This window comes from Phyllobates terribilis, unplaced genomic scaffold (genome assembly GCF_046119375.1).
Source record: "Phyllobates terribilis strain yellow unplaced genomic scaffold, ASM4611937v1 Scaffold_2__4_contigs__length_985480577, whole genome shotgun sequence".
NCBI lineage: Eukaryota > Metazoa > Chordata > Amphibia > Anura > Dendrobatidae > Phyllobates > Phyllobates terribilis.
Genome location: NW_027362762.1, coordinates 269,775,954 through 269,788,119, shown reverse-complemented (window position 1 = coordinate 269,788,119; position 12,166 = coordinate 269,775,954). Strand labels below are relative to the sequence as shown.

Below are 12,166 nucleotides of genomic sequence, written 5' to 3'. Positions count from 1 at the left end.
AACAAATACCGCTATCTTTTGTTGTGGTTGTGTTATCATTGGGAAGTGGCCATTGTTTTGTAACACATGAGTATATTAATATGGCTGAATGGTAAAGTTTCAGGCTCACAGAGTGGAGCTTTCGGGTTCAAATCCCATGATCAGAACTTTTTTTTGTAAACTATGCTGTAACCATAATATAACAATAACCATGGATCTTCCCAGCCTGATAATATCAGCTCACAGCTGTCTGCTTTACTTTTGCTGGTTACAAAAATTGGGGGGAAACCCCACGTAATTTTTTTTTCATTTATTTAATCAAAAAAAGCTGTCCAATAAGCTCCAAAGGGTGCAATTTTATTATATATTAGGGGGTTGTGCAATTATATGTCTGTTTATATGTCCCCACTTAATTGTAAAGTGCTGCAGAATATGTATAAATGTATTATTATATGTCTGTCTGTATGTCTATCTCTAAAGATCCGACCGAAAAAAAGAGACTCTTCTCCAATGATAAATGTTAAAATTCTTTATTGGTACATCAATTCAAAGGGATATACATATTAAAACCATTTAAAAAGAGAAAATAGGGAAATGTGTATGATACAAAAAACAGACCCAGGGCGAAGCTTAGCTACAGGCTGAGCACTATAGGAGAACCACAGTGTCTCCATAAGCTGCAACACTGCAGTATAACCGATTGACTGATCAAGGTCCCCTCAAAGAGCGGCAGTTAAAATGTGTGAACCAGATGTTAAGCCACTCCGCATGCCCATTGACATCCCACAACTCGATTGTAGGGTGACAATGGGTTGTTTTGCTGAAGACACCCTGTGCCTGCCAAGAAGGCAACTGGCTGAGCTTTGTGGGAGACCATGATTTTTACAATTTACTGCAATACTTAAAAAATTAGGAAAAAGTCTGAATTGTCTCCCTATTCATTAAAAAAAAAAAAAAAAAATAACAAATAGTATCGTAGAGTCCATAAAAGTCTAATCAAAATATAAAATTAACTCATTAACCGCTGTAATGAGAAAAAAAAAATCAGACCACAACGCCATAAAAATTCCAATAAGAGATCAAAACGTTGCATGTCCCTCAAAATGGTATAAAAAAAAACCTATACCTACATGATGCGTCAGCACATTGTGGACTAATGAATACATGGACTCCAATATTGCTCCAAACGTTAAAAATGTAAAGGTTTTTTGATCAATGAGCTTAAAAGACATCCAACCATGTCAAGGTGACCTTTTAATAAGGATGGTCCCTAACCACTAAATGTCTTACCTCTCCATGTGCCAAACCAGTTTCACGTGAATGGGGAGTGAAAAGGAAATGGAGCATAGCTCGCAACTAATACCTTATGTGGGAAGGGTGGGTGGATAAGGGTGCTAAGCCCTGGAGGGGGTCACCCCCGATATGCGCTACACAAGAGAATAAATAGGACGGCACATCTTTAATATTAAATGAATGCACAGGTGCATAAATACGCTGTGCGGCTTACGTCTGTGTGTTTAGTGTTTGCATCAATACTGGAGTCCATGTATTCACCAGTCGCAGCATGATGACGCATCGTGTGTGTACATGGCTGTATACTGACCACAGTGTATTTGTGCACCTGAACATTCATTGAATACTAAAGATGTGCGGCATCAAACCATCGGCTCATCACACAGAAAAGCCCTCAGCTCCCAAACATCAAAACGTTACGGGCTCAAGAAAATGGAGACAAAAGCAAAATATTTTTTACGACTTTCCAAATTGTTTCACCACTTAAATAAAAAAATAACCATACAAGTTTCGGATCAGAATAATCACACTGACCTAGAAAAGACTGTGTGCAGGTCCTCACAATCAACACCACAGAACTACAACTACACAACTGCATGGTGACACGGGGCCAGTGCGTGGAGACACGGGGCCAGCACAGGGTGACACGGGGACAGCGCGTGGACACACGGGGACAGCGCGTGGACACACGGGGACAGAGAGTGGACACACGGGGACAGAGAGTGGAGACACGGGGACAGCGCGTGGAGACACGGGGACAGAGAGTGGAGACACGGGGACAGAGAGTGGAGACACGGGGACAGAGAGTGGGGACAGAGAGTGGAGACACGGGGACAGAGAGTGGAGACACGGGGACAGCGCGGGGTGACACGGGGACAGCGCGGGGTGACACGGGGACAGAGAGTGGAGACACGGGGACAGCGCGGGGTGACACGGGGACAGCGCGGGGTGACACGGGGACAGCGCGTGGAGACACGGGGACAGCGCGTGGAGACACGGGGACAGAGAGTGGAGACACGGGGACAGCGCGGGGTGACACGGGGACAGCGAGTGGAGACACGGGGACAGCGCGGGGTGACACGGGGACAGCGAGTGGAGACACGGGGACAGCGCGGGGTGACACGGGGACAGCGCGTGGAGACACGGGGACAGCGCGTGGAGACACGGGGACAGCGCGTGGAGACACGGGGACAGAGAGTGGAGACACGGGGACAGCGCGGGGTGACACGGGGACAGCGCGGGGTGACACGGGGACAGCGCGGGGTGACACGGGGACAGCGCGGGGTGACACGGGGACAGCGCGGGGTGACACGGGGACAGCGCGGGGTGACACGGGGACAGCACACTTGGAATCATTTTCTGTTTTCCAGTGCACTGTGATAGAATGAATGGGGTCACACAGAAACCAAACCCCAGACATAAACGGAAACATAAAACAGTGGGGAAACGTGTAGGAAGAGGATACAAGGAAGACAGAAGGAAAGGGTTAAATACATTATTTTACGTTACAGACGAAAGCCGTAAGAGAGACTGCCGGAAACCCCCTGGGGAGACGCTGCTCGGCATAGCGCTGCTCCGCGCCGCCGGGTACAGGCGCCTCCACAGGAGGGCAGACGGCAGATTGTCTGAGGTAAACATCCCGCCCCCTCACAATGCAGCGCCAGTGCCCCACGCATCACGACTGCGCATGCGCATGTTGGACCTGTGCTTGCAACGTCATGACGTAGTGTTCTGGTGTCGCGATCTCTGGTGGCAGCCATCTTACAGTACGGGCTTCTGCGGTGTGTTGGGGGCTCTGGTCCTAATGGTGACGTTACCGCGGTAGGTGGTGGTGAGCGGCTGTGGGAACATTGCGGAGGAGACTGCTGCTGACTCCGGCCTGAGCCCGTGCTGCCGCTGCAGGAGAGGCACGAACATGATCATAGAGGACTTCGACGCGTTAAAGCACTGGTTATCCAAGACCTTGGAGCCTATGTGAGTGCAGCGTGTGCGCGGTGTCCGGGGGGAGGGATGTGCGCATGTCTGCTCCACTGCCCGGGCCCTTATGTGGTTAATTGTATGTGAGGGGTTAATACCTGCCTTGATTGTCTGCAGCCTCCAGTACGGCTGCTGCTCTCTGTTATCAGGTGTCTGGGACTGCCTGCAGCCTCCTGCACAGCTGCTGCTCTCTGTTATCAGCCATGCAGGTGTCCGGGACTGTCTGCAGCCTCCTGTACAGCTGCTGCTCTATGTTATCAGCCATGCAGGTGTCTGGGACTGCATGCAGCCTCCTGCACAGCTGCTGCTCTCTGTTATCAGCCATGCAGGTGTCCGGGACTGTCTGCAGCTTCCTGCACAGCTGCTGCTCTCTGTTATCAGCCATGCAGGTGTCCGGGACTGTCTGCACCCTGCTGCACAGCTGCTGCTCTCTGTTATCAGGTGTCCGGGACTGTCTGCAGCCTCCTGTACAGCTGCTGCTCTATGTTATCAGGTGTCCTCAGCCTCCTGTACAGCTGCTGCTCTGTTATCAGGTGTCCGGGACTGTCTGCAGCCTCATGTACAGCTGCTGTTCCCTGTTATCAGCCAGGACATCATTATGGAGGATGGCAGCCAGCTGGGGAGCCCAGCAGGCCATACCTCCTACTTCACACAGTGCTGTGACATAATGCCATTAATGTATCTTACAGCCTAAGGATTTTCTGGCATGTCATATTGTGTAACCGGACCCTGCTTCACTCTGCAGCTCTGCGCTCCCGACACTGTCACATCATTACATGATGATTGTCATGATGGTGCTGGTGTAGGAGAGCTGCAGTGATGAAGATGATCCTGTGAGCAGCGTTTATCACAGACCCAACGCTCGGGATCTATCCCAGGTATCTTATCATTGTTCCCTGATACCTGGGATAAGTCCATGGCGGTGTGTGCATTAATAGCGGTGTATGCGATAACGGTGTGTGCAATGACTGTACACCACACATCTCCTGGTGCTTGTAGGGAGTGCGGAGATCTGTGGGATAAGGTTACACATCCGTCTCCCCAAATCAGCGGTGAAGCCTGTTCTCTGCCTTCTCTGGGGAAGGTTTTTTTTTATAATGCTTGGGTATCATACAAAGGGAAAAGTAATCTTTCCCTTGGTTGAATGGGAAATTAGCATATTAGATACTCTCAACTTTGGCATAAACACCTTAATAAGTCACAATATTTTTGTGCAACTCTGTAATTGTGTAAAAATATTGTGACTTTTGTCGTAGATACGTCAGTCCTTGCCAGCTACACCAATATGGACGGGGCGTGGTCGTGGCCGCTCGTGCACAATAGGATGCAGCAGGTCCCTATGATAAAGGCGGGGGCAGCACAGGTGCAAAATACTAATGAAACAACCACTAACCCACCAAACACCCATGGGAAGGCTGCCAGTATTCCAAATGCACACAGACTGCATAGGGTGCCATTCACACCATTACGTGAAGTGCACCTCTGCCCAGATAACAGTCTATTACCAACACCCCTACTATTTGATCAGGTGGGCTGCCAATACCATAAGTGCACCCACATTACCCAGCCACCACTGAAGGGCCCGGTCTGTACCCTGCATAAATAATGTACATAATGCTTGAAGCATCGATTGATATTTTGGCCAAAATAAACAAGGGTCTTCATTATCTCATGAGTCCATATACTAAATTCAAAACAATTCACTTTAAGGACCAAAAGCTGTGCTGCCCCCGCCTTTATCATGGGGACCTGCTGCAGCCTGTTGTTCTTTAGGGTCTGCACATGGTATCACAAGTATGGCTGCTTCTTTTTTTTTGTCTGTGATTTTCTTCTATTGATTTCTTTTTCAGTTTATTGTCACCAGACTGGCATACATTACTAGTGATGGTGCATGCTGCTTAGTGAATCAGGTCGTAGTAATCCAGCGTGCGCTTCATTAGGATTGGCATGCGCTACGCCCAGTCTTAATGAATCGCGCCCAATTAAAAAAAAAAAAAAAAAAGAAAAATTGCATTTTATTCAGCTCCTCTATCATGTGGTATTCAGTTTAACAACGGGCAGACTCTCTGGGGCGGATTATCTGCTTAGAGAAAAAAGATCATCCATTGGAAAGCCAACAGCCAAGCCAATCTTTCTGCTGTCAGGGAAAAGATAGGGAGGGGTCCACACAATTGACCAGGGCAAGTTGTGAGCCACATGCGGTCATTCTGCTGTCCCTGTGCGACCCTCAGACAAAGAGAGCCAAAGCGACCGTGGGGTGGGGGAGGGGGGTGATGAGTGTTGTGGGGGCGCTGGGTGTTCTAGGGGGGCAGTCCGGCGCTTGACTTGAAAAATAAAAAGGGAAGTATATGAATACAGAAAAATTTCAATGAAACAGACTAAACCAGATACATAATAGATATGTACTGGATTATAATATTAATCAAAAATTCTGATTGTTAACAATCTGTGAAGGGGGGGTGGAGACATACAAGACTTACAATAGACAGAGTGGGAAAGGATAAATGTAGGTATTGGGATTAGTGATGATCGAGTAAGTTTCATTAACCCTTTCCGGCGAGCACGCTCAAGTGCTCGCTGAGTATTTTGGCGTGCTCGGGATTTCTTTTATTGTCTCCACAGCTGCAAGTGTCACGGCTGTTAGACAGCTGTGACAGATGCAGAGATTGACTGTCCGTCAGTTGATCTCTGTATGTGTCACAGCTGTCTAACAGCCGTGACACTTGCAGGTGTGGCGACAATAAAAGAAATCCCGAGCACGCCAAAATACTCGGCGAGCACCCTAGCATGCTTGCCAGGAAGCGTTAATGAAATTTACTTGATCATCGCTAATTAGGATGTAAAGATGAGGAGGGGAATGAGTAAGTCAGTAGAGCTGGTTTTCAAATATTCAGGGGTTTCCAAAAAGCATCCCAAGTTGACCAGATAAGATTAAATTTCTCAACCCTATTTTTGTTTCTGATGTCTTTGATCCTAGTGTATAGGTCTAGTAAAGATGGGGGAGAGGTTTGCTTCCAATGGGATGCTATTAACCCCTTTACCGCTGAGGGTGGTTTGCACGTTAATGACCGGGCCAGTTTTTACAATTCTGACCACTGTCACTTTATGAGGTAATTACTCTGGAACGCTTCAACGGATCCCACTGATTCTGAGATTGTTTTTTTGTGACATATAGTAAGTACTTCATGATGGTGGTAAAATTTCTTCGATATGACTTGCGTTTAGTTGTGAAAAAATTGAAAATTGAATTTTCATGCCCTTAAATCAGAGAGATATGTCACACAAAATAGTTCATAAATAACATTTCCCACATGTCTACTTTACATCAGCACAATTTTGGAACGAACATTTTTTTTGTTAGGAAGTTATGAGGGTTAAAAGTTGACCAGCGATTTCTAATTTTTTCAACAAAATTGACAAAACCATTTTTTTAGGGACCACATCATATTTGAAGTGACGTTGAAGGGGCCTTTATGACAGAAAATACCCAAAAGTGACACCATTTTAAAAACTGCACCCCTCAAGGTGCTCAAAACTACATTGAACAATCCAAACCAACAATGAACATTTAACTTTTTTCACAAAAATGTTACTTTAGACCCCAGTTTGTTTTTTGCCAGGGTTAACAGGAAAAAATGGACCCCAAAATTTGTTGTGCAATTTCTCCTGAGTAAGCCGATACCCCATATGTGGGGGCAAACCACTGTTTGGGCGCACGGCAGGGTTCGGAAGGGAAGGAGCGCCATTTGATTTTTTGAATGTAAAATTTGCTTGAATAATTAGCGGACGCCATGTTGCGTTTGGAGAGCCCCTGATGTGCCTAAACAGTGGAAATTCCCAAACAAGTGACACTATTTTGGAAACTAGACCCCTCAGGGAACTTATCTAGATGTGTGGTGAGCACCTTGAACCCCCAGGTGCTTCACAGAAGTTTATAACATGGAGCCTTGAAAATAAAAAACTTAAACTTTTTCCACAAAAATGATGTTTTAGCCTCAATTTTTATTATTTTCACAACAGTAAGAGGAGAAAATGGACCAGAAAAACTGTTGTGCAATTTCTCCTGAGTACGCCGATGCACCATATGTGGGTAAAATACACTGTTTGGGCGCACGGCAGGGTTCAGAAGGGAAGGAGCGCTATGTGACTTTTTGAACGCAAAATTGTCTGGAATCGCGAGCGGACGCCATGTTGCATTTGGAGAGCCCCTGATGTGCCTAAACACCGGCAACCTCACACAAGTGACACTATTTTGGAAACTAGACCCTTCAAGGGATTTTATCAAGGGTATAGTGAACATTTTGAACCCAGAGGTACGACACAGAATTTGATAACATTAGGTCATCATTTTGAATAAGTTGTCATTAGTCTTCAGTGCAAGTGCTCGCTATTTGAGTTTGCATCAGGTACTAGGGTATGCACCAAGTATTGCGGGTGCTCAAGTGACATGCTCGAGTCCCTGCCCCGCATGTTTCACGGTTGTTAAGACACCCAAAAAAAACAGTGTGGGGATCGCTTGTGTATGGCAGGCAATACCGTGTGGTTTTTTTTTTTGCCCGCAAAGCATGTGGGGCGGAGACTCGAGCATGTCACTCAAGCCCCCGTGATACATGGTGCATACCCGAGTACCCGATGCAAACTCAAGTAGAGAGCACTTGTGCTAAACATTAGTCACCATATCGTCATCATTTTTTTTTTTTTCCTTTACTTTTGAAAAAATCCCACTCCCAACACAACTTTAACCCTAGCGTTTACTGTCCTCGTGTGGTATAAGTGATTAGACGACTTTATTCTTCGGGTCGGTGCGATTACAGCGATGCCAGAATCATATCGAGTTTTTATGTTTGACAGCTGTCACACACTAAGAGACGCTTTTTTTTTGCAGACTAGTTTTTGCGTCGCCATATTTTGAGAGCTATAATTTTTCCGTATTTCGGCCGACAGTCATGTGACGGCTTGTTTTTTTGCGGGACAAGTTGACATTTTTCTTGGTGCCATTTTCGGGCATGTGACATTTTTTATCACTTTCTATTCCGATTTTTGGGAGGGAGAATAAATAAAAAACAATTCAGGAATTGTTTTTTTGGAATTTTCTTTATGCCGTTCTACGTGTGGTAAAATTGATAAGGCAGCTTTATTCTTCGGGTCAGTACTAGTGATGAGCAAGTATGTTCTGTTAACCCTTTCGGCGAGTATGCTCGGGCCGAGCACTGAGTATTTACAGCTGCTCGGTGTTATGTTTGAATCGCTCCCGTGTGCATGATTTGCGACTGACAACTTTAATACATGTGAGGAATGTGTAAGAAATAGACATTCCTCACATGTACTAAAACTGTCAAACAGTCGCAAATCATGCACACGGGAGCGATTCAACCATATCCCCAAGCACGCTGTAAATACTCGGTGCTCGCCCAAGCATACTCGGCGAAAGGGTTAACAGAACATACTCGCTCATCTCTAGTCAGTACGTTTACAGCGATACTACATTTATATAGTTTTTTATGTTTTGGCGCTTTTACACAATAAAAAAAATAATTTTTTTGCATCACTTTATTCTGAGAGCTATCACTTATTTTTCGGCTGATGGAGCTGTATGGCAGCTTGTTTTTTGCGGGACAAGATTGTTTTCAGCGGTACCATTTATTTATATTCGTCTTTTTGATCATGTTTTATTCCATATTTTGTTTGGCAGTATGATGATAAAGCATCGTTTTTTGCTTTTTTTTTTTTTTACCGTGTTCACTAAAGGGATTAACTAGTGGGACAGTTTTATAGGTCAGGTCGTTCCGGACGTGGCGATACCAAATATGTGTACTTTTATTGTTGTTTTTTTTCTTCAGAATAATATTTATTTATGGGTACAATATATTTATTTTTTTTTCATTTTATCTTTCACTTTTTTTTTTTCTAATTTTTTTTTATAACTTTTACACTTTGTTACACTATGGGACTTTCACTTTTTGCAGTCTGATCGCCTGTATAGCGTAGGAATGCAGCAGCATCCCTGTGCAATACAGGCTCTCGGCCTGCATGCAGAAGTTACCTTGATCATGCACTGCGCATGATCTAAGTAACTTCCTGCTGTCTGGACATCGGGTCACCATGACAACCACCGGGACTCGACAGAGACAGCGTGGGACGCCGGTGAGCAGGTAAGTAAGCGGCGCTCACTCCCGGAATGCAGCGATCGACATAGATCGCAGCATTTCGGGGGTTAATGTGCTGGGAGCGGTGCAGCATCGGGTGTCAGCTGTGAGAATCAGCTGACACCCAGCGGCAATCACGCCCGCACAGCGTGTGTGCGGGCAAAATCGCCAGGGCGTATTATTATGTATCCGGCCCAATAAGGCCCAGGGCACAGATATGTATTAGTACGCTCCACGTCAGAAAGGGGTTAAACATCTCACAGCTATCACCATATGCAAGAGCAGTCTAACAGTTCTGGATTCATTCTGTGGGAAGACATTAAGTAGGAAGATCGGAGGGTCTAGTGGTAGGGTCAGATCCAAAACTTGTTCAATTATAAATTGCACATTAGTCAAAAAAGAAAGTTATAAGGGAACAATCCCAAAATAGATGGAAGGCAGATCCTCTCGCAAGGCACATCTCCAACTTAATGTAGAAATAGGCTGAATTCATCTATGTAGGAGTTCTGGAGTGTGATACCAGAAATGTGGGATTTTGTCTTGGTTTTCTTTGTAGCTGTTACATGATGCCGTAATAACTGCTCTTGACCAGTCAACATCACTGAATTCTACCCAAGTAATTTTCCCATTTGAGCATGTATGGATGCCTGATTAACAGATTATCGTCAGGACTTTGTAAAATCCCATATAAGCCTGTGTGCCAACTATGCGTTTTTTAAGCGTTTCCGCAGTGGCAATTCCGCTGCAGAAACGTTTACAAAGCGCATGGTAGAAGGCCAGCCATGTTCCCCAATGGTAATCCGCATGTGCTGTGCACATGCTGCAGAAATTTCCACTGCGGATTATCATTGCGGAAAAATCCGCAGCACTACCAATTATTTTGCGGAAGCGCAGTGTTTTCGCCGCCATTGACTTGCATTGAACTGCATAGTATCCACATGACTACATGTGCACATGCGGATATTAAGCGATTCAATGTGCGGATGGTACCCGGGTTTGGAGAAGAGGAGACTCTCCTCCAGACCCGGGTACCGTAGTACTTATAAAAAACAAAAAGAATATAAATAAAAAAATAAATTATACTTGCCTTCTGATGGCCCCCGGTCTCCTCAGCGATCCGTCCTGGCTTCCCAGCAGCTCGCAATGGTTTAAAAGGATCTGCCATGACGTCATTTAGTCATGTGACGGGTCACGCGACCGCTGACGTCGGCAATCGTGTGACCCGTCACATGACTAAATGACATCATGGCAGGTCCTTTTACACAACCGTGAGACACCGGGGAGACCGGATGCATCGGATAAGGACACCGGGGGCCACCAAAAGGTAAGTATAATATTTATTTTTTACCATTCTTTCGGTCACACTATATAAATCCATGCCGTTTGCATGGATTTATATAGTGCGATCAAGTTGTCAAGCACTTTCCAAGTGATGCTAAAATCGCTTGGAAAGCGCTTGACAACCCGCATGCGAAATCGCATGTGCAAAACGTGTGACAAACGCTTCTCCCTGGCTGAAAAAAATGCACGTAAAATCCGCATGCGTTTTTTTTTCTGCCAGGGAGATGCAGAAACGCTCAGGAAAAATCCGGAGCATTTCTGCATCGTGGGCACTTAGCCTAAATCAGAGATTAGACTCTCGGTGAGAGGCCAATTCTACAGTCGTTCCAAGGGCATTGGACTAGAAATCTGTAAGGTGTGAGACAAGGATGATGTAAAATGCCTAATCTTAAACTCGTTATTTCAATAAATTTTTTCCAGTAACCCCGACTTCATCTCACCATATGTAAACAGATTGCTTGTTAGGCTATGTGCACACGATGCAGAAATGCTTAGGATTTTTTCCTGAGCGTTTCTGCATCTCCCTGGCAGAAAAAAAACGCATGCGGATTGTACATGCGGATTGTACATGCGTTTTTCCTGCCAGGGACATGCGGAAATGGAGCATTATTCACTGACATTTCCGCATGCGGTTTGACAAGCGCTTTCCAAGCGATTAGCATCACTTGGAAAGTGCTTGTGACAACTAGGTCACACTATATAGATCCATGCAAACGGCATGGATTTATATAGAGTGACCCGAGAGAGTGGTAAAAATTAAAAAATATATACTTACCCTTCCGATGGCCCGCGTTGGCTTGTTTCGCTCGGTCCCGGCTGCCGGCAGCAGTGGATTGAAAGACCTGCCGACGTCAGCATCGCGTGACACGTCACATGACTCTGACGTCAGCGCAGGTCCTTCAATCCACTGCAAAGTGCCGGGAAGCATGGATGAGCGCACCGCGGGCCGCCGGAAGGTAAGTATACATATATTTTTTATAGCTTTTTTAATGGTACCTGGGTGTGGATGAGACTCTCTTCTCCTCTACACCGGGGTACCATCCGCACATTAGAACGCGCCAATTACGCAAGTACAGATGCAGTCTTGCGGAATTGGGCATTCTAATGCAAGTCAATGGCGGTGAAAACGCAGTATTTCCGCAAAATAATTGGTAGTGCTGCGTTTTTTTCCGCAATGATAATCCGCAGCGGAAATTTCCGCAGCATGTGCACTGCACATGCGGATTATCATTGAGGAACATGGCAGGCCTTCTACCATGCGTTTTTAATGCGTTTCCGCAGCTGCAAAAACGCTGCAGAAACGCGTTAAAACCGCATCGTGGGCACACCGCCTAACTCGATGATGCTGTGTGCCCACGATGCGTTTTTAATGCGTTTCTGCAAAAATCTGTAAAAAAAGAATAAAATAAATGTTTATTTACCTTTCGGCG

The 12,166-nt window shown here is 45.7% G+C and overlaps 1 protein-coding gene across 1 annotated transcript in view; it reads left to right on the top strand.

The window, feature by feature from the left end:
* Nucleotides 1-2,963: 2,963 nt before the first annotated feature.
* RBM26 (RNA binding motif protein 26) overlaps nucleotides 2,964-12,166 on the top strand; it is a 109,537-nt gene continuing 100,334 nt past the window's right edge. Inside the window, exon 1 of the mRNA XM_073664090.1 lies at nucleotides 2,964-3,246. Coding sequence (XP_073520191.1) covers nucleotides 3,188-3,246 — 59 coding nt within the window. The 5' untranslated portion in view covers nucleotides 2,964-3,187. The remainder of the gene's footprint in view (nucleotides 3,247-12,166) is intronic.